Source organism: Peromyscus californicus, unplaced genomic scaffold (genome assembly GCF_007827085.1).
Source record: "Peromyscus californicus insignis strain IS unplaced genomic scaffold, ASM782708v3 Scaffold_20__1_contigs__length_68692818, whole genome shotgun sequence".
Lineage (NCBI taxonomy): Eukaryota > Metazoa > Chordata > Mammalia > Rodentia > Cricetidae > Peromyscus > Peromyscus californicus.
In genome coordinates this window covers 6,296,765-6,323,526 of record NW_026294503.1, presented here as the reverse complement: position 1 = coordinate 6,323,526, position 26,762 = coordinate 6,296,765, and the positions used below count along the sequence as shown (strand labels likewise).

The 26,762-nt window shown below is 45.4% G+C and overlaps 1 protein-coding gene across 1 annotated transcript in view; it reads right to left on the bottom strand.

The window, feature by feature from the left end:
• Window positions 1-1,506: 1,506 nt before the first annotated feature.
• Atp6v1c1 (ATPase H+ transporting V1 subunit C1) overlaps window positions 1,507-26,762 on the bottom strand; it is a 36,580-nt gene continuing 11,324 nt past the window's right edge. The window contains exons 2-13 of the mRNA XM_052747708.1: window positions 23,228-23,395; window positions 21,178-21,245; window positions 18,552-18,637; window positions 17,152-17,246; window positions 16,331-16,422; window positions 14,656-14,754; window positions 13,331-13,399; window positions 8,061-8,153; window positions 7,867-7,960; window positions 6,158-6,255; window positions 3,679-3,805; window positions 1,507-2,369 (exon numbers count right to left, since the gene is read on the bottom strand). Coding sequence (XP_052603668.1) covers window positions 2,274-2,369; window positions 3,679-3,805; window positions 6,158-6,255; window positions 7,867-7,960; window positions 8,061-8,153; window positions 13,331-13,399; window positions 14,656-14,754; window positions 16,331-16,422; window positions 17,152-17,246; window positions 18,552-18,637; window positions 21,178-21,245; window positions 23,228-23,359 — 1,149 coding nt within the window. The 5' untranslated portion in view covers window positions 23,360-23,395 and the 3' untranslated portion in view covers window positions 1,507-2,273. The remainder of the gene's footprint in view (window positions 2,370-3,678; window positions 3,806-6,157; window positions 6,256-7,866; window positions 7,961-8,060; window positions 8,154-13,330; window positions 13,400-14,655; window positions 14,755-16,330; window positions 16,423-17,151; window positions 17,247-18,551; window positions 18,638-21,177; window positions 21,246-23,227; window positions 23,396-26,762) is intronic.

Sequence of the window (26,762 nt, the reverse complement as noted above, 5' to 3'; positions counted from 1 at the left end):
GTGGGTCAGTTACTCATGACAGCCTTTACCACCTCTGATGGGGCTGGCCTGGGGTGGAGAGCTCATGAGGAGCAGAGCTGGGGACTAGCTTTAGAATCCCATCTCAGCCCTCTGTTGCACTATACCTAAAGGAAGGGGCGGTAAAGTCCCAGAGCTTCAAACACATAATGATTAACACCAGAGCACAGTCCCTACCCAGACACAACCATCAAGCCATTGTGTGGCCTTCCAGTCACTAACTGAACACATTTCCTTATAGTAGAGACTATCCACATCCCTGAGATACTAAGGTTCAAAGAACACTTGCAAAATAAGAAAGAGAAAAACTCAGAGAAATTTCTAACATTGAAATGAAAGCTTTTCAGCTTCCTCTTGTCTACAGGAAAAATAAATAAGCCCTACTTGTAAGCATTTCTAACAGGAATAGATGGATGGATGGATGGATGGATGGATGGATGGATGGATGGATGGATGGATGGATGGATGGATAGATAGATAGATAGATAGATAGATAGATAGATAAAATAAAACTGCATCCCTACCAGGTGTCATGGCCATGCCTTTGATCCCAGCACGAGGCTGAAGCAGGCAAGCTCTCAGTTCAAGACCAGCCTGGCCAACACAGCAAATTCCAGGCCAGCGGAAGCTACACAGCAAGACTGACTCCACAACAACCACACCCACATTCCTAACGTATCTGGAATTCAGAACGCTGACACACATTTGGCAGCATGTGTCAAAATTTGGAGAATCCCTTACAGGGTACTATTCAAAGTGCACACAGAACGTACGTATACAAGGATGTGTCAAGAGTAAAAATGCAACACTTTGAATACCCTGAACACACAGCACTGACTTCTGTGACGGACACTTGGTAGAACCTCACGATCAGGAAGAGTGAGGCGCTCAAGTCTCACAATGTGGACCTTGGATAAACCACTAATCCAGACAGCAAGTGACAGGAGTGGGCAGTATAATCCCTGCTTCATTCAAACCAGCTCAAAGTGAAGGACAGGGAGGGAAGGAGGGAGGGAGGGAGGGAGGGAGGGAGGGAGGGAGGGAGGGAGGGAGGGGAGATAGACAGATAGATGCTGGACACAGAAAAGGGCCACAGACTTCCCCTGAGGGTGGAAAGAGGGAGAGAGGGGTATCTCTCACATGGTCTACTTTGTAGACACTGTATGTTTGGAGTCAGTAATTACTTACAAAACAAAAATACAAAATCCCAAGTAGCAAAGATCTCGAAGGCTAATTTCTAAAAGGGATAGAACAGTGCAGACTAGTTCTCCCACTTACAAAGCTGTGTCCAGTGAGTACAGGATTACCACAAAGTCCCACTCTCGGAGCTCTGTTCTAGATTTTAGCCAAGTTGTTCATTTCAGGAATTTTAAAGGCCAATAATGCCTATCTCCAGACAATGTAAGAATGACGAAATCAGAGTGAGGCCTTTATAATTATGGATGTTAGGAAACAAAGACTTAGACAAAATAAACGACCAGTGCTGCATAGTTTTGCTACACTTTATTCTGGCCCCACTTCTTATTTAAGAGAACTAAGCGTCCAGTGTCCAAATATAAATATCACCATGTGTTGGAAAAATAACCTTCAGATTTGTGCTCTGACCTCCATTTGGCACAATTAAATCATACGCAAGTCAGACACAATGTTCACAGCTTGGCAGTGGTGGAATCCTGAAGGCAGCCCACTGCGTCAGACTGTACCTTCCCTGAGCCCGCACTGCAGGGAAATCCTCAAGTCACACACACAGCACACTGTGCACAGGTTCTTTTATTCTGTCCTGTGGATGTCAACGGTGCTGACAGATAGTGTTGGGAAAATTAGAAAGCACACACCTGAATGTTGTCACATTGCTCTACATCACGACTTAGTAACTACTGAACAGTTATATCTACTAAATACAGTGAACAAAACAGTATGTTTACACCATTCTCCTGTAAACAAGGCTGTGCACAATAGTAACACACAGAATTATGCATACCATGATATCAAGGAGGAAAATACCTCTTTAAATAAACTATTCTATTTATAAATAAACTCTGATTTTTTCAGTACACATTTACAGACCTGATCAATAAAAAGAAACAATATATAATATATATTTTTTTCTTTAAAAAGCAAATGTTGAGATATGGACCACATGAGAAGATCCACCTAGGGAAAGGGTGAGGAGCAAGCAGAGGGCATGAGAGTTACGAGAATGAATCCTGTGAGCACACACCAACACAAGAAGAGGACTGTCAAGGAGCTCATTTTTACTTGAATTCCAGCAAGTTGCAATCAATCTTGTAATATACATAGGGGTAGTATTCTTGCTGACTCAGGTTTAGGCCAGGAATATCCATAGGAGCCTATGGAGAGACCACAAACGCCAGTTAGGTACTTACAGGACCTCTTATGGACACCTCATCTGGGCTGAAGTTATGCATTTAAACTAACTTAATCTGACCAGGCACTCACTTTGCTTGAAGTGTGGTAGACTCTGAGGCTGCTGAGTCACACTGAGTCACACAGCAAGCAGGAAGGCCAGACTAAGCTACGCTCCAACGCTGAAAACTGTGACTGAACCATGACCTTCCCGTGTTTTATTGTGTAAAACTGCAAGAGTTAACTTTTTAAATCTTGGGTTTAGAGGATAAGACTTACAAAATATAGTATCCAAATAAACCAAGTGTAGTGTTAAAGATCTCGGATCTATTTATATCTTGTAAGAATTTACTGAGTCAAGTTTGTACCAAAGACTTAGGGTTCTTATTTTCTCCAAGATTTTGTAAAAAGATAGCAAGTCATTTCCTCATTTTCTCTTACCAAAAAAACTAATTTTTCATTATTCCGATATATACGTGAGATACTACCATCTTCAACTAAAGTGAAAAACAGCAAACTATGTGAAATTTAAACTGTAAAATAAAAGCCCACTAATATGGTGTAACAACAAAACCACACACACTGTTTGTGGTACTCTGGTTAAAAGCTAACGACCAGGCATGAAGAGCACTGGCTCTTCCTCCAAAGGACCCGGGTTCAACTTCCAGCACCACACGCTGCTCCCAACTGTGCAGAACCAGGGGATCTACCTCCCTTTTCTGGCCTCCCTGGGTGTCAGGCACTCACTGATACACGGACATATGCAGGCAAAACACACATAAACACAAAACTCTAAACTGTTCTCTGAGCCAAAGAGACTCCAGGGAGTAAAGGTACTTGCTGCCAAGACTCCTGATGACCTGAGTTTGAACCCTGGGACCCACCCACATGGTGGAGGGAAAAGTTACACATACACACAAACACACACAGCATGTGTGTATCCTCCCCAAATAAATAAAAACGTAAACTGCTAATCTACTGACTCCGTTATTTCTACCAGACAAAATTAAAATAACTTCCTATTTTCTCTGCAATCTATATTGTTTAAGAACAAGGGGAAGTACTGGGTGTCTCTGAACATCTGCAGCCTAAACATCTAATACACAGCAAGATAACGCTGGGCCGCTGGAATACCGAGAACAGCCACACCTAGCTATGAACAAAGAAAGTTCTTGCTGAGTTTACCGAGCGAGCCGCTCAGGGAAGACCCGGCCTGGGTCATGGACGCCTGCTATCCTTTCCTACCAACCCTCTGGCAGCAGCTCCCCGTCTCCTGAGCGAACAGGTACTTACATCGATAATAGCGGCTGCACTGCTGTCTAGGTGCTTGTACAGTTCATGTAAAACTTCTCGGAGTTTCTTCACGGTTTTCTTATTAGGTTGAAGGAGCATCGCTTGGAAGTTCACCGGCAAGCCATACCTTAAAAAGCAGCAGAAGCAGTGTGTAGCACACGCGCACACACACACATTTTCTTTTCAGAGCAAACATCCTCCTGCTTCTCTGAAAGGCTCCTCATGGACACAGCATACATCGTGTTAAATAATCCCTTTACAAGTCGGCCACCAGCCACAGGACGTTACACTAGCACGTAAACAAGCCCGAGTCCACCAGAAGTCCGTCCTTAAAAGTGAGCCACTGCAGGGGTGGTAGCTCCTGCCTGTGATCTCAGAGCTGAGGAGGCTTAGGCAAGGGCTGTGTAAGTCTGAGGCCAGCCTAAGCTGCAGCAGACGGGAAAACAGGCAAGCCAATCACTAGTAATTAATTAATATTCAGTTTCACAGTAATCTATTCATATGCCCAGTACATAAAAATAAAATAGGGCTAGAAGATATGCTTATAATTAAAAATTGAGACTTTCCATATTCATTTGAAACATTTAAAAAAAATTTAAAGGGCTGGAGAGATGGCTCAGAGGTTAAGAGCACTGACTGCTCTTCCAGAGGTCCTGAGTTCAATTCCCAGCAACCACATGGTGGCTCACAACCATCTGTAATGAGATCTGGCGCCCTCTTCTGTATACATAATAAATAAATAAATCTTTAAAAAAAAAAATTTAAAGATGAGAAGCATGGCTACAGATAAGTTTTTAAATGATTTCTAATAGGAGCAGCATGTGCAGAGGCTCAAATGTGGGAGCCCGTTCTCGGGTTCCTCGTGGCTTTACCCAGCAGGTCCGCATAGAGGATGATTAGGACCACGGGCCTGAGTGCAGGTGTCTGGGATGGTCTGCACTTGACTGTGCTGGGGGAGGAGGTCTTTTGCTCCACCCCTTGGCGTCTCTATAAAAACCCTGGGGCAGAGACAGTCCGGGCCCGATGGAATAGGTTCCAGGCCCTCTCGAGGCTATCCTTTATTTTCTGTTTATCTCCGTGATATTCTCCGCAATAAATCCTTCTATCTAATATTTCCTGCTGCTCGCATTCAAGAAAACTCTGGGGAACTGTGGGGGTGGGGTGGGTAAATGCCCCACACTCAAAGGGTATTGTTATCTTAAAATCTACACTGTACATCACACTACATGCAAAATATCTGAAAAAAAATCTTCATTTTAAACAGACATTGGCTTTTTTTTTTTTTTAAGACAAGGTCTCACTGTGTAAACCAGGCTGGCCTTGAACCCAGAGACCTGCCTGCCGGGATTAAAAGTGTGCGACACCACATCCAACTTGCTTAACATTTTATAATTAATTTTGCACTTAATTACAAATCATGTGCCACACACAGATATACTGAGTGAACTGAGGAACGATGGTGATCCCACGGAGCTAGAGCGATGTCTCAGGGGTGAGAGCACTGGCTGCTCCTCCAGAGGACCCGATTTTAATTCCCAGCACCCACGTGGCAGCTTACAACTGTCTGCAACTGCAGATCCAGAGGACCTGAGGCCCTCTTCTGGACTTCACGGGCACTGTGATATACAGACATGCATTCAGGCAAAATACTCAGATACAATAAATAAATAATTTTTTAATGGTAGTGCTCCCCTAATTATAATGGAGCTCCAAGGTTTTTTTGCTTAGTGCTATCCATCACTGTGCAGAGTCCTGCGGTTTCTGGCAGAGCTGGAGCAAGCTCACCTGCACCTCCAGCCTTACAATGTCTGGCCCACATACTCACAGTTCAGGACACATGATCATCACGGTAAATGACTGAGTTACTGGTTCACTACTTACCACACTGCACTTTGGATTAGTGGAGTTCAGGCCTTTTTTTTCAGCTGAGGACCGAACCCAGGGCCTTCTACCACTGAGCTAAATCCCCAAGCCCAGGTTCAGGCCTTTCTCATGACAAGCTGTACAGACTCTACTAGAAAAGGTTGTGCTGAATCACACATCTCCAGACTGTACCAAAAGGCCATGTGGGACAAGCATGGTGGTGCACACCTGCCATGGTGGCACTCAGGAGGCTGAGGCAGGAAGATCAAAGTGTGAACCAGCCTATGCTACAAATGAGTTCCAATCAGCCAGGAGGAGACTGTATCAATCAAAACAAGTGGCCATGTTGAGGAACTGACACCATGGCAACTGGCCGACCACAGAGCACATTCAGTGTACCCCACAATGAGCGCGCTGACTGCACAGACCTACTCTCCTTAAACAGCATGTGATGTACCTTAGAGGCAGAGTGAAGCAGTGTGAATCCCTCTCCTGAATCTGGTGCTAGAGGACAAGCTTGTGTGACCCTGACAGTCTCTGCCTCTTCATATGGCTGGATGGTCATGAGAAAGAGGGACACTGAGCTCTGCAGCTCCAACTTTCTCAATTGTCTTACCTTAAAACAGACTCGACAAAAACCCTCAATGCTTTTATATGAATCCAAGCAATAAACGCCTCACTGAAATTCACTTTGAGCCACCGCACAAGTGGTCCCTTTAAAAAGAAAAACACAAAATTACCACAAATTTGGTTTGCAAACGGCAATTAGAAAGTCAAACATCTGACCACACTATGAAGTTTCAAACATTATGCTGGACACCCTATTACCTTCCTTCCTGCTTTTAAATGAAAGGGTGAGCCAGTACTCTGTACCCTCAACAGACTACAGTGAACTGGGCTCAAAAACAGCAAAGGCACGGCTTCATGGAAGCAGTCTAAACTGGGTTTGAAAGCTATAGCACAAACACTTGAGCACACAACATAACACCTAGCGTATCTAATGCACTTACAAGAACTCAACCTGAAGCTTCTTGGGAACACAGCCATTCCCCAACCCTAGCTCACAGTGTTCTAATCTGTGAACAAGGGCTTGTTCTGAGGTCCTGAAACCTGCTCATGTTTTACATTTTTTCTGTTTCTATGACAATGCAAGTTCTTGTTGAACTTAAATATTGAACACAATTAAAAACTTCTTGAAAGATGTCAAACAATAATACCTCCTCCTGTCTACCTATAAAGACATCATTACTGCCGGGCGGTGGTGGCGCACGCCTTTAATCCCAGCACTCGGGAGGCAGAGCCAAAAGGATCTCTGTGAGTTTGAGGCCAGCCTGGGCTACCAAGTGAGTTCCAGGAAAGGCGCAAAGCTACACAGAGAAACCCTGTCTCGAAAAACCAAAAAAAAAAAAAAAAAGACATCATTACTGACTCAGTTAACACTTAGGTTAGGTAATGTACAGGACCATGTGGATGTACCAAGCAAACAGTGTCAGACTGCTCCCTGGTGATGGAAGAACATCTGGATTAGACTCAGGGTGTGCTTCCAGAGGCACCTCCTTCACACAACCCTGAGCTGCAGAGAATCTACCCATAAATATATATTCTAATTTGTTTGTGAGAACTTCCCGATACTCCTGCCTCTTCCTCCAGTGCTGGGACTACAGGCTATGCCAACACAGCCAGCTTTGGTCAGGGTGGCACTGTGGCTGTTCAATGTGTTGGTGAGGCACCCTACTGAGCTACATCGTCAGTTCCAATACTTATATTTTTCTAGCACCAAATTATAAACTTTCTTCATAATGTTTCTCTCTGAGACTTCCAGGCTTTCAGTATCTCCAGAATGTATTTTTTCCATTTTCCTAAGACTCAAAAGCAAAGTAAGCTCTAAAAAAAAATCCAATGAAGATTGCAAAAGGAGGGCATGGCTCAGGGGTAAGAACGTTTGCTGTGCACGCACAAGGACCTGAGGTCAGATCTCTGGACCCAGGTTTAAAAAAAAGCCAGACATGGACACACATTTGTAAGCCCCGTGCTGTGGGAACCGGTGACAGGAGAGATCTGGTAACTGATGGCTGCCTATAATCCCAACACTCTGAAGCTGAGGCAGGAGAATCCCCAAGAGCTCAAGATAGCTCTGGGCCACACAGTGAGGTCTGCCTGGACTGTGGGATGAATCCTGTCTCAAAAAAGAAGTGGAAGAGTAGAGCAACTAAAACCAACTCTCTTAAAGGAAAAACCAGAGAAGCTTTGTCTTTTTCCAAGTCAAAGACAGGCAATACTACTTCACTTCCCTGGACACTGACAATACTAAGGAACACCACATACAAACTGCTTCTTCTTGTCAGTAGACAGCCTGTTCATTTCTTCTTTATCTGCCTTCATCTCCTCCTCATTATACTGGAAGTCACGAACTATGAACCTAAATTTGGAGGAAAAAAACAAATTTGTCCACACCATATATAGCAAATGCAACAGATTAAAATTATATGCATACATTTATGAGAGGGACAGAGACTTACTTGTTTTCTCTGGCTTTGTGTCTGAAATCATCAACTGCTTTTCTAAACAAGGTGACGTTACAAAGGTAACTGTCTTGGTCCTCTGAAAGAACACTAGAGGGGAAAGTCACTGTGAGTTCTAGATGTCCTGTGGATTTCACAAACGGGGAAGGGAGGGACTGGAGGCATGCTCACTCTTCACCTGCACGCCTCCGTCGAGAAGACGCCCTGTCTGGGATGCTCTCTGGTTAGGATGCCCGCACACCCTCTCCTCCTCCACTCACCAGCTAACAAAACCATCTGTTCACTAAGGGAAGCCACACTCTAAGGGGCATGCTGTTCAATTTCTATCTACATCAGGCTGGTTGGTCAAACTGTCTGTTCTTGTCTCACAGACTATCCCTCTTTCCAGTCCAATCCAGGCAGCCCACCAGGGCCTGGCTGCACACGGCCATCATCTCATACCCCAGTTCATTCCTGTTTCCCATCACATCCCCAATCAGAATTTCACAAGCAACAGTCTCAACAGCTCTGAATGAATACACTTCTGTGTGTTGGGTTCCTTTTCAGGCTGTACAGTGTCAGCGAGCTCATAACTTCCAGCCACAGCTCCATGGACATCACTACAAAAACCTTTCCAGACACAAGTGCCGGGAAACTGCCACAGAGATGTGTAAGGCCCCGAGGAGCAGGCCACTGCTGGAAAGGGTGGACTGTGGCTCAGACAGTAGGAATCAGCTGACTCTACAGGAAGAGAACCCATGCACAGGGGCTGCAAAGCCACACTCAGCATTTTCAACAGCCAAGGCCCAGGATGGGTGACGTCACTGGGGGTGGGGCCTCTTCTACCTTTCATGCCATGAGGATTTTCTAATGTTTAATTTATGGTTTTGTAAAAGAAAAACAGCTTCTGAGGTATAGGTGATACACACGCAAATTCTCCATCTTCAGTTTGTGCAAGCCAGGTGCACACCCACAAAACATCTCAACACTTAAGGTAACAAAAATCCATCCTTCTGAAGCTGCCTTGTGAAAGGCTTTTCTTTTTATGTTTATGTTTTGGTTTTTTAAGAATACTTTTATTGGGGGGGGGATGCTGCACATCCACACGCACCTCACTTGCACATGCCTGAGGAGAGTGCTGGATGCCGTGGAGCTTGAGTGACGGCTGCTGTGAGCCACCTGACACAGGGGCCAGGGTTACAGGGTGAGACACACGTCTCAAGCAAAAGGAAAAAATCTGCTTCATTCTTAAATTTGTGTGTGTGTGGGGGGGCATGTATACAAGGTACTTTCCTGGAGGTCAAAGGACAACTCTTTCTGCCATGTAGGTCCTGGGATCAAACTCAGGTCATCAGGCCCAGTGACAAGCAACTTTACCCAGAGCCACCCTGACAGTTTAAGTAGTATTTCTTCATGATTAAATGTGGACTTGAACTCTCTCCAGACACAGTGTTAGCCAGAACTATGGCTGCCGGGAGGCTTAGTTTAACCCAATGAGCATAACAATTACTACATGTAAATAGATGAACTGACTGCTAGGTCTGCCTCGGGACATTTCAGTGACCCTTGCCAGAAGCAGAGCTTTCTAGAGCCCCTGGCTCTTACTGCTCTTCCTGCTCCCTTGCCTAAGGCTTGAACCAGCCATCTGGTTCTTCCCCCTGCTTTAGACAGCACACTCTGGCAACCCTGATCCAGAACACAGGAGAATTCTGCACAACGCCCAGGACAATTTGTATGTACATCCTAGCACTCAAGCCTACTAAACCAATCCTCAGAAACTCCAGTGAGTGACTTCTAGGAGGAAGGTACGGGTTAACCAGTGAGCTGACCCAGACTGGCTTTTCTAAGTTTCTGGTGCAGGTAACTGAACCCAGGGCCTCCCAGACGCTGGGTAAGAGCTCAACCACTGAGCTACCCCTCCTCCCCAGCCTCCAGTCAGACAAGCTAAGAAGCAGAGACACTGCCAGGCTGGTCTTCATAGTTCCAGACCAGAAGGATGACATAGTGAAACCTTATCTCAAACAAACACCCACCAAAAGACAGAAAGAAAAGTCGTGAAAATACAAGGGGAAAGTGCCGAGTCTCCTGAGCACGCGTCAGTGAAGAGGTTCAAGGCAGCACCAACCTCTTCCCTGGCTACAGCTTCACACACACCTGCACACATCCTAGTAGGCAGCAGGATTTCCAATCACCGGACATTTGACAACTTTAGTATAGAGTACTATCGAACAGCTAGGCTTTGTGCATTGACCAAGGTGAGAAGATCAGCAGGATGAGCACGCCAAAGCACTTCCTGTCAAGCCTGATGACCTGGAACTGACATGGTGGGAGGAGCAAACTGACCCCTGCCACCCAAGCTGCCCTCTGGCCTCCAGAGAGGCCCCCAACACACACACACACACACACACACACACACACACACACACACACACACACACACACACACACATCCCCTTCCCACATTCAGGTTTGAGGGCAGCATTTTTATTTTAAAAGTTAAAATACATTTAAAATATGTTTCATTACGGCATTTTCCAAGGATAGTATTTTAAAGTTTTTTCTTCTACTTCAAAATTCATCTTTCATGGAGCACATCTTTAATCCCAGCACTTGGGAGGCAGAGGCAGGTGAATCTCTGTGAGCTCGCGAGGCCAGCCTGGTCTACAAGGTGAGATCCAGGACAGCCAGGACTACACAGAGAAACCCTGTCTTGGGGGAAAAAAAAAATCATCTTTCATTCATTACTCCCAAGACTCATCATTGATATAGCAAGTCTTCTTTAAAAAAGGACCGACCCAGTGTGCCGATGTGTGAGCTGTCTATGAAGCTCAAGGAGTGAGCCACACGGCCTAGAGAAGGAACGAGGCTGAGATGCCTCAGGCTCTGCTCCAGCAATATGAGCCCAGTGATGTCCTCCAACAGACCCTGCTAGAACCGGGTCACCACAATTGCTGGGAACAGGACTCTTCGAGTTATTTCCTGTTATATCTTCATTTAAGTTTTTAGAAATTAAAAACAAAACAACAACAAAGAAATTCAGTAAAACCTTGCACACAGGGGGAAAGGCCATTTAATAAAATCTGGCACAAAGGCAAAACAAAAGACATCTAAAACAGCAACAAAATATGTCAAGCTTCCCTGGTGAAACTGACCTATCATCCCAGCCCTTGGCAGTTAAAGGCAGGCAAATTAAGAGTTCAGGGCCAGCCTAGGATACATGAGAACCTGTCTCAATAAAAATGGAAGGAAGGAAGGAAAAAAGGTAGGTAGAGGGGAAGGTTGGTCAAGTGGTACTATCCATATTTTTTAAATATTTATTTTTAAGAGTACTGGTGTTTGCCTACATATATGTCTGTGCACCATGTGTGTGCCTGGTGCCATTGGGAGTCAGATCCCCTGTAACTGGAGTCACAGCTGGTTGTGAACTACTACGTTGGTGTTGGGAACCAAGCCTGGATCCTCTGCCAAAGCAGCCAGTGCTCTGAACTGCTGAACCACCTCTCTAGCCCCGCTACTATCCATATTTAATTGACTTAATCTGAGTAAAGAACTTGAAACAGTGGCTGCCTTACCAGGCTGAGATGAGGCTCAGAATAGATAACATGTGCCTAGCATGAGCCAAGTTCTGGGTTCGACCCCCAACACCACACACACAATAAGGAAAATGTCAGCGGTAAGCCCAACAGCAGTCTTCAAGCCAGCTCTTTCCTGTACAGTGAGTGACAGAGCACTGCCCCAGCACGCTCCCAGCCGGCTCTATGTTCTCCATGGACATTTCAACAGCCACATGTCTTAGTCAGTGATGCCAAGTGCACTTCACACTTGAACCTGGTGGAGTGGATGTTTACCCTGACTGAGGTGGGGCTGGGCATCCAGAAGGCCACCGGGACGAGTACTGCCTGAATTGAGCTCTTCTTCCTTTAAACTACTAAAGTGATTAGCAAAGATCTAACTCTCTGAAATGGTACACTTAAAGTCCTCCTTTCAAAATTAGGGTCTACTCCCATCCTACACAGCACCCACACCCAACCCTGCAGCCTGCCTTTGCATGGATACCTCTAGGACACTGCACTGACCCTTCACACTCCTCCTAGGTACCCGCTTCCCAGAGACCACGTCAACTCAAGCTCAAATGCCCTACAGAGAAGTTATCACTGGTCAGGAACAACAGTGCAGACGAGAATGTGTGTCAGGACACATCCACTGTCTTCAGCTTACCATTTAAAGAGTTGGTTTGAGTGAAGGGTATTTCCTCAGATGGAGGGGGTCTCAATGAGCTCAGACTATAGCTCTCAAAGGACCAACACCTGTCAAGCGCCAATGGGACAACCCTGTGTTTTATATATTCTATCAAGTCTGTAACCTCCTAACTTAGGTCAGGAGAGGAGGAAATGAGACCCAGACAGGTTCAAAGACTTGCCCAGGTCACACGCAAGTTGAGAAGAACCTCAATAGGGCCCATGATTTTCCGTCACACGGAGAGAACTCCCACTGAACTAGAGCAGAAGTACGCCATGGCCTAACCTTACCAACCTCACTTCCTCACTGTCTTCCACACAGTCCTTTACAAGAACATCTGGGACACAATGGCAGACACTGGCTGATAACCTGGCTCATGAGCTACAATGTCACTGCCTTGGCACTGGCAACTGAAAGCCACATGCATTAGAGAGCGTCAACACGGCTTCCTCGTCTATGAGGAAATGAGCTTCCTAAACTGCTTCACAGCACTGTTTAAAGTGACAGACAGACAATACACACTGAACTCGCAACTCAACCGTTTACTAAAAAGGCAAGCCTTCTGCTGCTTTTTCAGGATAGGCAGATCTGGCCTCAACTCTCTTCTCAAGTGACAATGGATTTGATCAACCCAGCCTCCAGGAGCTGCCTGGTGATTCCTCTGTGAGGTCAATGACGTTAGTTATTTCCTAGTGGGCCAAGTGCACAGTGGACAAGGCTTCAGAAGGCAGCGAGGTGTGGCAGAGAAAGTCCCCTCACTGGTTCTGGTCCTAGTCCCTCCCAGCGAGAAGTGTGACTCTGGGCAGACAACTTCATCTCGCTCTCCTCAAACTTCTCCACCTATGGAAATGAGGGGGTTACACTGGCTGCGCCCATTCCCTTCTAGACATAAAAGGATAACTAGAGATGACAATTTACCAAGTCAACTGATGGCTCTAAAGTTACAGGTTCACTGCAAAGGAAACACAGACCACAGAGGCATCTCCTAATCCCACAAGCTGCAGGGAGACTCGGAAGGAACAAAGTGCCATTGCCGGACGGCTACTCACTTGCTCGACCTGGGGACCACCATCTCTGCGAGCGTTTCATACTGCTTAACCCAGTCATTGTGATTCAGCCTGCAGAAAAGGCACAGGAAGCGTGGGGGCAATGAGTCTTACTTCTGCCATGCCCAGGAAGAGAAAACATGGACAGATAGGAAGCGTGGCTCCAATAAAATACATCACAGATATGTAGCAACCCCCAGCCTCCTACTGAGAACATGCCTCACCTACAGAGTGAAGCAGGAGGTACGGACCGCCCGCCTCCCTCAGAGCTAGTAACTACACAACCAAGGCTCAGTCAAGCGCCTGGTTTGGTAAGGTGGCAAAGCACCGCACAGTCTCTGTTCGTCTTAAACTGCATGGTTGAAAACCACACCTCATTTTAAAACAGAAGAGGCCATGGGCAATCACTACCCTTGGTGGTCAGTACAAAGGGCTGACTCTATGTACAGAAAGCAGCATTTCCCCAGGAGGCAGGAGGAACCAAGTGGCAGTAACTGAAGCTGCCCCAGAACATTGTGCAACAGCTTTCGGGAAAGGCCACTGGCTTTGGGGGCGTGGTGAGACAACTATGTGTGATTTACAATAGTGTTTGTAGGCACGGCTAATTCATTAATGTAAAGTGACCTACAGGGCTCCTGTCTCCAAAAGCTGAAATTTTCTAAACACAAATTTTAAAGAAAGCTAAATAAAAAAAAATATGGGCAAAGATTATTTTCCTGAAAGCTATAAAAATCAAAGATAAATAGAAATTTTGAATAAATAATGTGTTCCAATGTGTTAGTAAACAAAATTTTATTTGTTTATCACTGTGGCCGCTTCAGCCCTGACAACCAATGGACATGGTAGAGCTGAGCAGTTATGACAGCTGGTAGAGCCATAAAGACTATGCAGCCCTTAAAAACACAGTCTTCATTTTTTTTCTCCTTTTGGTTTTTTGAGACAGGGTTTCTCTGTGTAGCTCTGGTTGTCCTGGAACTCACTCTGTAGACCCGGATTGGCCTAGAACTCACAGAGGTCTGCCTGCCTCTACCTTCGAGTGCTGGGATTAAGGGCTTGTGCCACCACTGCCCAGCTCACATTCTTCATTCTTACAGGGCTCGAGTTCAAATATTTTTCAGAATAACAAATTCAATGGCCTGATTTTGAAAAATCTAAAGTATGTATTTTTAAAAGTTTAATAACAAAATTATTTGCTCTATTAGTCAGCCAAGCCTACCAATTTATAACTGATGTCTCCACTACAACATATGAACCAAACTGTGCTGTATGTGCCACATGAACAAATGTTTTGTGCTTGAGTTTTAGGGACTCTCTGGTAACAGACATACTTGGGGACTACCACCAGTAGTGTGACCAGGTACTCTGAGTCAAGAACAAAGTCATCTTTCTTCACGATCTCTGCCAGGCTCCGAGTCAGCAAACTTCCCCTAAAGAATGAGAGGAGAGTCACTGGTGAGTAAGTGCACACTTCCATGGCAAAAGGAAAGAAAGGGGCTAAACACACGTCATAAAGGCTCAGTGCTTAAGAGTACTTGTTCTTGCAGAGGACCCAGGTTCAACACCCACTTGGAGGCTCAGCTGCAAGGGATCTGACACCCTCCTCTGACCTCCAAGGACACCAGGCACACACTTGGTGCACAGACATAAATGCAGGCAAAACAGTCACACACAGAAAATAAAGTTTTTTAAATTTTATTTAAGAAGTCAACAGTTAGCCAGATGTATCCTACCCCTGCAACTTAAGAAGTGTCAATGTTTGCCAGAATTTCCCTCTAATGTCTAACTTTGTGCTCATTTTAATTACTGTAACTCAGCCCTTCTCATAATTACATACCTTGACTGAGAAAGTACTAGTCATCACCAGATACCAGTCTATTTCACTGCAATCATGAAATTACGTCATCTAAGCACAACCTCTGTTTTTTCTCCCTTTCCCTAGCTATCGTGTGATATCAGATAATTGTGGTTAATTAACACAATAGTCAACTTTCAAATCAGTTTTCATTTGGTCTTCCAGGAATGAAAATGCCTTGTCCTGGTTGTGCCACGGACCGTCAGCTTTCCCCTGGACGATGACACAACTCTGAACAGCTCTGCACTTGAAGCTACACTTGGCGGCAGACAGATGCTCAGCGGTTAAGAGCACTTGCTGCACCGACCATGTGGACCGGAGTTCAGACACCAGCATCTGTGTAAGGAGCTATGCACAATCATGCACATGCCTATAACCAAGAACTAAGGGGCGTGGAGACAGGATGACCCGAGGCCCAAAGAGGGTGACAGAAGAGGGGACCTGATGACTTCCTCTGTCCTCCACATGTACACGCAAAGGTGCGTGCACCATTCACTCAAACACCACAGTCACACACATTTAAAATAAAAACTGAAATGAAGACCTTCACTTGTATGTCCCCCCTCCCCCAGGAACAAAACAGCCGCAACTACACTTGCAATGACACCACAAGGAGGTCACCAAACACAGCTGCAATGCTTATCAAATTACACTGGAAAGGAGAGGAAGCAGACATCACCGTTACAGCAGACAGGCTGTTATATAAACATCTTTGAAGTGGCAGGTGATCGATAGGCAATAACTGACCTGATTTAAAATAATTCTACACCATCTTCAGTGAGATATCAAATGGATAAGGAAATAAGCCAGCGTCCAGGTGGCAAGTAAATTTATGAGAAAGCTTAGTGAATCAGCTTCACATCTGTTCTGAATTGCTCAAATTCTGTAAAATTAGTGAACTTTCTCCATGAAAAATTTTAAAAAGTTATTAAAAAGTATCTTTGTATATGCCATGTGTATAGAAGCCTGCAGGTTAGGAGGGGGCATCAGATGCCCAGAAATGAAGTCACAGACAAGCACTGGGAACTACGTCAGGTCCTCTGCAAGAGCAGCCAGCACGCTCTCCAGCTCCCTACAACCATTGATTACAGACACAGCACAGACTGGAACCTTCTATCCCCAACGGGGCCCACAAAGACTTGAGAGCTTACGCATTCTTTCGCTCCAAATTCTGAAGGTTTCCTTTCAGGTTGTTGTATGCAGACGCTCGAGATTTCAGGTCATTATCAATCTGAGTTACTCCCTTCAAAAGAGAAGAGAAAGAGGCAAGCTTTCCCTAGGTTTGCCCCTACCAATACAATTTAAATAGTTCCTGATTAAGAGTAGGTGATTACATTAAAAGCACAACTTTAAAAGGGCATTTAAAAAAAAACAAAATTGTTTTTAGGAAATTTCCATATGAATCTTTTATACTATGTTAGTCTGTGTAGTTAATTGCTATTGTCAGATTACTTCTTAAACCAAGAAAAAGACCCCAGCTCACCAGATCTGAAGATTACTAATCAAAAGCCTCAAGGCCAGATGTGGTGGCATGTACCTTTAATTCCAGCACTCAAGAGGCAGGCAGGAGGATCTCTGTGAGTCTGATGCCAGCCTGGTCTACATAGCCAGGACTACAGAGAGATAAGATACCCTGTCTCAGCCGGGCGGTGGTGGCGCACGCCTTTAATCCCAGCACTCGGGAGGCAGAGCCAGGCGGATCTCTGTGAGTTCGAGGCCAGCCTGGGCTACCAAGTGAGTCCCAGGAAAGGCGCAAAGCTACACAGAGAAACCCTGTCTCGAAAAACCAAAAAAAAAAAAAAAAAGATACCCTGTCTCAAAAACCAAAACAGGGAAAAATACCTAAAAAGTATTTCATAGCTATAACATACAGACACACACACACACACTCAAAACACATACATATAGATATATAATTTAAACAAATCTTCTATAAATCAGTGCGTCCCACCTGCCTCAATTTTTGTCTTACCTTGGCAATTATTTCAGAAATATTTTTCAGAGATTGCTTGATTGGATATTTGGCCATATCCCACTGGAACCTTGTTATATAAGTAACCAAGTCAACTGAAACAAGTTAATAAATTAATTACTGAAGAGAAGTTGTAGTATTTTTTTGTCCTGGAACTCACTCTATAGACCAGGCTAGCCTCAAACTTAGAGATCCACCTGCCTCTGACTCCTGAGTGCTAAGACTCAAGGTGTGTACCACTATGCCCGGCTGTTCTTGTTGCTATTTTTAAAAGATTTATTTATTTATTATGTATACCATGTTCTGCCTGCATATATGTCTGCATGCCAGAAGAGGGCACCAGATCTCATTATAGGTGGTTGTGAGCCATCATGTGATTGCTGGGAATTGAACTCAGGACCTCTGGAAGAGTAACCAGTGCTCTTAACCTCTGAGCCATCTCTCCAGCCACAAGGCTGTTTGTTTTTTAACATAGGCAAAGATATGATTTCTGAAGGGTCCTGATTAAATAGATGTGAATGAGATTAGAAGAACACTGAAATTAAGATTTTTTTAATCATGTATATAAGGTGGGGGGCAGGCATGTACAGATGAGTGCACATGCCTGCAGAGGGCAGAGAAGATTCCCTGAAGTCACAGGCAGTTGTGAGCCATCCAGTGTGTGCCAGGAAATGAACTCACATCCTCTGCAAGAGCAGTATATGCTCTTAACCACTGGGGCTAGCCATCTGTCTAGCCTCAGAACAGCAGATTTATTTATTTTTAAGTAGTATTGTTGGGTGTAGTGGTACACACCTTTAATCCCAGGCAGAGGCAGGCAAGCCCAGTCCAGTCTATTTAGCAAGTTCTAGGCCAGCTAGAGTTACATAGTGAGAGACTGCCTCAAAAATAAACACAATAATAATTAATTAATTCAACAATAATGAGATCGAAGTATTCTGTACAAAGCCATCATTACCCAGAACAGGTTCAATATAAATTATTAACTTACAGCTGCAGACATGTACATTAGTGGTCTATTTTATGAGCACTCAGAAAAGCAATATTCTAATTTGAGGGGAACAAGGCATTACTCTGTAATAAAATCAACCATTCCTGGTTCTATTAAGTAGAAAACAGGAGCATCGAACTGCAATAATGCTGAGATGCTCAGCTTTATGTCAGAGTCGTTCCAGACAGCAGACCACACAGTGCACCTTACACTACATTCTGTATCACCTAAGAGTGACATGAATTATGTTCCAGGGGACAGATGTGACTGGTAACATCACTAGTAGTAACCTCACAGCTTTCTGGTAAAGTAGCATCCTCATCTACAGGTTTCTACATCCTTTTTGCTTATGTTTCTAAGCCACTCACATTATACATTAATAATTACAAATCACAAAGGATCAGCTCACCTCCACTGGCCAACAAATTCTCCTGAACTTTATCTTTACTGTCCTCCAGCACATCAGCCATATACTGAGCCACTTTCTTGACCACGCTGGGAAGTAAAAAACACACACAAAAATCATCATTTGTAAGAAAAAACTTCCATTCATATATAACGAATCCTATCTTTTTTTTTTTTTTTTTAAAGATTTATTTATTTATTATGTATACAATATTTTGCCTGCATGTGTCCCTGCAGGCCAGAAGATGGCACCAGATCACATTACAAGTGGTTGAGCCACCATGTGGTTGCTGGGAATTGAACTCAGGACCTCTGGAAGAACAGTCAGTGCTCTTATCCACTGAGCCATCTCTCCAGCCCCAATCCTATCTTATATAAAACATTTAAAGAATAAAGTGGACCAAGGTCTGGTTCTATGAAAAATCAACTGCATAACTGTAGGGTTTTATAGGGACTGAATGCAATGTGTTTCTCAATCTAGAAAGAAAGTCATGCTAACTGGTCATGGCAGCACATGTCTGTGATCCTAGCACTTGTAAGGTGGAGGCAGGAGGATCAGAACTTCAAGACCACCCCCTGCTGAACATGGAATTACAATCTTAAAAGGAACTTACTACCTTTTTCCTCCTTGCTTTTTTATTCTAAAAGGGCATGCCCTTGACCTCATTTTAGGCTTTCCCCAACTTGGTTTTATGACCCAGGGTCTCATTATACAGATCAGGCTGGATTGAAGAGGTATCTTCACACCTCAGCCTCTCAAGAACTGGGAAACAGGTATGTGGCACTGTCTCCAATCATGCATCTCTTCACTGAGCTACACAACTGTTCTTCTACAGTAGGCTTCTTGCCTTTAGTATGACAGAGCACCAATACCATACTGTGACTATGGTGGTGTACAACCCCAGCCCCAGCCGCTGAGGCTGAGGCAGCAGGCTCCTGCTGAACTGGAAGCCAGGCTGGGCTCAATCATGAAATCCTGTCTCAAAACAAAAACAAGGGGCTGCAGAGACAGACGACTTAGCAGTCATGAAAACACACTCCAGAGAACCCTAGTTCAGTTTCCAGCACCCCAGTCAGGTGGCTCACAACCACCTGGAATTTCAGCTCCCAGGGACCTACAGCCATTTTCTGGCCTCCTCAGGCACCTGCACTCACATCACACATGTACACACTACAACACACATATACATAAATAAAATAAATCTTTAAAAATAAATAGGGGGCTGGAGAGATGGCTCAGAGGTTAAGAGCACTGGCTGTTCTTCCAGAGGTCCTGAGTTCAATTCCCAACAACCACATGATGGTTTACAACCATCTGTAATGAGATCTGGTGCCCTCTGCTGGCCTGCAGGGATGCAGGCAGGACACTGTATGCATAATAAATAAATAATAATAAATAAATAAATAGAATACTCCGCACATCATCAGTTAGAGTAACGAGAATGAGAATCAGGATGTGGCCAGTCATGGCGAGCCCTTAGTCTCAACACTTGGGAGGCAAGGGCAGGAGGATCTCTATTACGTTTGAGGCCAGACTGGTCTGCATACCAAGTTCTAGGCTACCCAGGGCTACAAAGTGAGACTAAAAACAAACAAACAAAACCAAAAAGAAATCCCAGAATGAGATACTGCTTTGCACCCACCAGGAGGGTTATCAAAGTATCAGTTAAAATCGGTCCCGGCACAAATGCAGCGAAATTAAACGGCTTCAGTGCTGACCACACCTGTACGCCAGCACCAGGGAGACTGAAGCAGGACCTCTCGCAGCTCTGAACCAGCCGGGGCTACAGAGCATGTTCCAAGGCTGCCTGAGCTACAGTGTGAAACCCTGTCTCAAAAACCAAAACCACAAGCCCTGACAACTCGAATATGAATTGGTACAGCCACTTTCAAAACAACTCCTCAGAAAAGAACCAAGGAACCGAGTTCATTCCCAGGGAGACATACACTCAAGAGAAATAGTAACAGAGCACACAAAAAATACATAAGTCGGCCGGGCGGTGGTGGCGCACGCCTTTAATCCCAGCACTCGGGAGGCAGAGCCAGGTGGATCTCTGTGAGTTTGAGGCCAGCCTGGGCTACCAAGCGAATCCCAGGAAAGGCGCAAAGCTACACAGAGAAACCCTGTCTCGAAAAACGAAAAAAAAAAAAAAAAAATACATAAGTCAAAAAGAGAATAAACTGTGCACCAGCTGATAGATTAATAAGACATGATATATAATGGAGTATTTGATAATAATGAATATAAGGGAATAGTATTTGCTAATAAGAGGAAACAAGCTGGGCACAGTGGGACATGCTTGCAATCCCAGTGAGGGGAAGCAGATGGGAGGATCCCAGGCTTGCTGGCCAGGGGCTTCCCCAAATCTGCAAGCCCCACAGGTTCCAATGAGAAGCCCTGTATCCTGGCCACCATGGACACCTGCACACACGTGCACCTACATGAACACACAGATACACATGTGCACACACGCAAATATACACAAAACACTGATACACAAAGAAAAACAGTCATTTCCTACAATCATTCAGCTAGCAGAGAGGACCCAGGGTCTGGAAAGACACTCTCCAGACAACCTGACACTGACCACAGACTCACTTCTTCAATTGCACACAAGCAGATACATTACCCTTCTACAAATGCATCCAGTTTAGCCAGTTCATCCGACAAGCCAACCAAGACATCCAACGTGCCAACCTAGAAGGGAAATTCAGCTTAGTACTCAGCTGTCATCACTTTCATGTTTTAACTGAAGGGCTTTGGCACAGGTCTGACTACGTGACCGAGGGGAACCTCGGACTGCCAATCCTCCGGTCTCCCCAGTGCTGGGATTATAGGCTCACAGCACCACATCTGGCTCCCTGGCTCCCACCCGTTCTTAAGGTGGGAGGAGCTGTGGGGGACCAGCCCCCACCTTTTCCAGAGTTCCTATGAGGAGAGAGGAATAAGCAATGACAGAATGATAGGCCTAGCCAACGAGAGCAAAGACAGAAACACAGGATAGCTTCAGGAGGGCCTGGATCAATATCCACTGGCCCAGAACTTTATTCAAAAGAGCTTTTTATAACAATGCCAAGGGGAGGGGCAAAAGACCCCCTCCTTGCTAGTGTAGACCCTTCCAAACACCTGGTACCCAGGCCCATGGTCCAATCATCCTCTTATGCAGCTCTGCTGGGTAAAGCAAGCTCAGACCTCACTAAGAAACCTATGTGGGCTCCCACAAGGAACTGTTTTTGAGACAGGGTCCCATCTAGTCCACACTGGTCTCAAACTTGGTATGTGACCAAGGCAGGCCTTGAACTCAGGTGACTGGGTGCTGGGTGGGATTACAGGCTTGCACCATCCTTCCTAGCTCTACATCCCTTTACCTTAAAAAAAACAAACAAACAAAAACTAGATGATGGCATGGCAGTAATGGCGCACACCTTTAATCCCAGCGTTCAGGAGGCAGAGCCAGGCAGATCTCTGTGAGTTCAAGGCCAGCCTGGTCTACACAGCGAGATCCAGGGCAGGCACCAAAGCTAAAGAGAAACCCTGTCTTGAAAAACAAAACAAAACAAAAAACAAACAAAAAACAAAAAAAAACCCACAAAAAAACTAGATGATGTATCTTTATTTGTAGGATCCACAAATCTTACATTCTCCACTTTTATTTCATAAAATATAGCAAAAACCAAAAAAAGTTTGCTGGACATTTAAGTGCATTTGTATGTATGAGTTAATTCTCTAAGTAGAAAGCAACACTTAGGCAATGAAAACCTGGCCCTTAATGAGCAGGCCTGTGCGTGCTCTAAACAGGCCAGGGACAACGCAATGGTAATGTAAAGTCCGCTCTATAACAGGACCCTAGGTGGGTCTGCGGGTGTCCATCAGGGCCTGGTTGAGTCTGCGCATAACTGTGTCTCAAAGATCATGCTTCACAAGTAAAACGCTGTTAGCCAGCTGGTGGCACACGCCTTTAATTCCAGCACTCAGGAGGCAGAGGCAGGTAGATCTCTGTGAGTTTTAGGTCAGCCAGATCTACAAAGTGAGTTTCAAGACAGCCAGGGCTACACAGGGAGACCCTGTCTCAAAAGACAAAAAAAAAAAGAAGATGAAAGTAAAATGCTGTCTTCACAAAAGTTCACATCCTAGCAGCCTGCTTCATTTTACAACTGCTGGACTGCGGGTCTTCAATAAATGTTAAATACATTTAATGGATGAAATAATGTCTAAGTAGGTACTGTAGTAACAGAATATAAACAATAACAGATATTACTGTGACATGTAAAAATACATAGTAAGGTTTTTCTCTTCTGAAAACCACACTTGTGATGCAGTACCATGGCTTCCTTATAAGCTAGAAAACAGAAGAACAAGCTGTGACTTCCGTGGTTTCCTTGTGACATCCAAAGACCAAGATCCACTCTAAATTACATCAACAGCTAGAGAAGAATGACTTCCCTTCTCAAGGAACCTAGAAGTTCACTTCTGCCAAAACAAAGAGAGCCCTCCCCAGGTTACCGCGAACTCACAGCCTCCCCCGCTCCCCCCACCCTGAACTCACAGCCTCCCCCTGCTCCCCCCCAACTCACAGCCTCCCCTCCCCCCCAACTCACAACCTCCCCCAGGTCCCCCCACCCTGAACTCACAGCCTCCCCCGCTCCCCCAAGGCAGTTTTCTGCACAGTGCAGTCGCACCTTTAAGTCAGGAATGTTGAACTTGGAGGAGACCGCAAGGTTATTGTTCTTGGTGGTTGCTGCATGGAGTTTCTCCCATGTTTGCTGACAGGTTTTCTCCCCAGGAGCAGATATGAGCCAGAACTCAGTCATGTCTGTGTGTTACCTCTTTGGAAATCAACGGAGAAGCTGTAATGTTAAAACAGAGCAGTAACATTTAATTTCCTAAAGTACAACCTTACAACAGTTAGGATCTAAAATGGCCCCAGAAGCCCTGGGTAAAGGCTTGATCCCCAGTCAGAGGGACCATGGGGTGGGGTGGGGGAGTTAGGGCACTAGGGAGATGCCTTGAAGGGGATACTGGGACCTTCGCTCTCTCCCGCCCCTCTGTTTTAATCTTGGGTCTCACTGTTTTGCCCAAGCTGGCCTCAAACTTTTGGACTCAAGCAATCTTCCCCCTCTGGCTTCCCAAATGGCTGCAATTACAGGAGCATGCCACCAAGCCTGGCTTCTCTTGTTTCCTTTCACGGCCTTTAATCCCAGCACTAGGGAAGCAGAGGCAGGGGATCTGAGTTCGAGGCCAGCCTGGTCTACAGAGTGAGTTCCACGACAGCCAGGGCTACCCAGAGAAACCTCGACTCAAAAAAGAAAAAAAAGAAATGAAAAGAAATCAGGACTTTCCGGCTACACAAGCAAGCCTGAGGCACCGATACACCAGCAGCCCCAACAGTGTCAGCCTCTATGCTGCCGCTGTCTTGGCTACCGGCCTTGGCTATTTTCCCAAACCTGGTTCCCTCCACCTAATACTCCTACAGTCACTAAATCCAACTATTTTACCCCAGAAACCTATCAGGAGACCATCCTGACTGTGCTACCATCAGTTTATCAGAACCTACTCCATCTTTAGGCTTCTGGTTATTGTGTCTGTTTAGCAGCATGGGGATTAAACCCAGAGCCTCAGGCACCTTAGGTAGATAAAGTCCTTCCCCAGTCCTCCAGAGACAGGGCCTCACTAAATTGCCTTGCTTTCTCTAATATAGCCCAAGCAGGCCTTGACTTTGAATCCTCCTGCCTAGGCATCCAAGTGGATAGGATTACAGACCTGTATGTCAGCCTAATCTGAACCACCTTTAATAATACCAGTTTCCTAGGTGGTCACCGTTTGGGGGAATTTGATGTTTTACTGTATGTTTACACCAGCAGATCTGCTGAAGTGTATTTGTGGGTGTATTTCTCTACTCGCTCTCTCCCCAAATGGCAGGTAAGGAAACCAACTGTTCTAACCCTCCTGACAAGAGCATCGTCACCTGAGCTCTGCCTCTTCTGTACACGAGGGCCAGTAAATGCCCATCCCACCATTCTAAAATACTGCTCTCGGCCTGCAGATGTCTGGAAGACTCCAGAAACACGAAAGAAGACCCGATTTTCTCATCTATAAATAACATCTGCCTCTCTCCTCCACTGAGCTTTTATCGGGATGAAAGGAAATAATGTCACAAATCCTCCTCCACAGTGGGGCAGTGTCTGGGAAATCAGAAAGCTCTCTAAGTCTCTTTGTTAACTGGAGCCCTTTTGGGAGATGAGGCAGGAAGGGCAAAGTGGCCTTTGCATTTGTTGCTTAGTATAATACACAGGTCTCCAAACTGTCATGTTCCATCCTCGCTCACAGCTTAGTCATTTACCTGAGGACACAACTGGGACCCAAGTCCAGCGCTGGACTCAGAAGGCCACATTCTCTAAAGGGCTCTTTCCTGCGCTGTGCCAGAAAAGAATGCCAATGTGTGTGTGCTCCCACTGCACATGTGAGGAGGTCAGAGAACTGATTTGGGCTGTTGCTTTATTGGGTGAGCAGGGTCTCTGGTTCCACCTCACCACAGGAGCCGTGATCACAGGCCTGCAGTGCTGTGCCTGGCTTGGGGACAATGGAAATCGTGCAGTGAGCACTCTCGACCACTTCCCATCTTCCTGGCCCTGTTTTTCTTGAATACTGTTGAATGAATCACCTTGAGGATACATTAGCTAACAGATAAACTGAATTATAGTTGTTTATCTACTTTCACTTTCCTGGTCTTGAAACATAATCTACACACGATGAAATACACTCATCTTAAGGCTGCAATCAGTTCCTGAGCCACATATGGCCTGTTAAACCACCGCCAAAACCAAATTAAGAACGTCTGAGTGGCTCACGCCTTTAACCCCCAACAAAGAAGGCAGAGGCAGTGAGAGCTCTCTGTGAGTTCCAGGCCAGTCAGGGCTACAATAAGATCCTGTCTGAAAGGAGAGGAGGGAGGGAGGGAGGGAGGGAGGGAGGGAGGGAGGGAGGGAGGGAGGGAGGGAGGGAGGAAAAGAAAAGAAAAAGTATTTTTAATTCTGGAGGGGTGACTCACTTGAGATGCTGAAAAAGGATTACCAGAAGTTCAAAGCTGAGTGAGTTACACAGCAAGACCCTGCCTCAAAACTCAGAAACCAAGTCAGGCACAGTGGCACATGCTTATAATCTCAGCATCCAGAACTACCTGAGACTCCATCAATCCTACTCCACGGTCAGCCCTGGCACGTGCCATTCTGCTGTCCCTATCGATTAGCTTTGCCTGATTTAGAATTCCACTATTAACGTGCTGGTGGAAGCCTATGTAATGTGCTCTTTGGGACCTGGCTTCTCTGGCTCCGAATGCTCCTGGTATTGCTTGGTAGGCCACTGCAGGACTCCACTAAGCTCTCTCTCTGTTTACCTACAAATGGACATCTGAATTTACTGGTTTAGGGCTATTAAGAACAAGGTATTTAAAAAAAAAAAAAAAAAGCCGGGCGGTGGTGGCGCATGCCTTTAATCCCAGCACTCGGGAGGCAGAGGCAGGCGGATCTCTGTGAGTTCGAGGCCAGCCTGGGCTACCAAGTGAGTTCCAGGAAAGGCGCAAAGCTACACAGAGATACCCTGTCTCGGAAAAACAAAAACAAAAACAACAACAAAAAAAAGAACAAGGTATTTGCTGGGAGGTAGGGCGTACACCTTTAATCCCAGCACTTGGGAGGCAGAGCCAGGCAGATCTCTGTGAGTTCGAGGCTAGCCTGGTCTACAGAGGAGATCCAGGACAGGCTCCAAAACTACAGAGAAACCCTGTCTTGGGGGTGGGGGGGACCAAACCAAAACAAGAACAAGGCATTTTATGAACCAAGAGTTTTGTGAAAACATGTTTCTACTTCTCTTGGAATAACATTGCAGAAATGAATGCACTTTTTTTTTTTGCGGGGGCGGGGGGGGGGGGGGGGGGGTTCAAGACAGGGTTTTGCTGTGTAGCCCTGACTGTCCTGTGAAACTCACTCTGCAGACCAGATTGGTCTTGAACTCACAGAGATCCACCTGCCTCTGCCTCCTGAGTGCTGATTAAAGTCATGTGCCACCACTGTCCAGAAATGCACTTTCTAAGCAGATAACTGGTATCTTACAGCAGCTGTCGAATTTTTTTCCAGCGAGAAAACATCTTCTGTTCTCAGTTATTAAAGGACTCAAGCTCCAGCTGTCCCACTTGCTCACTAACGTTAATGTTCTCGG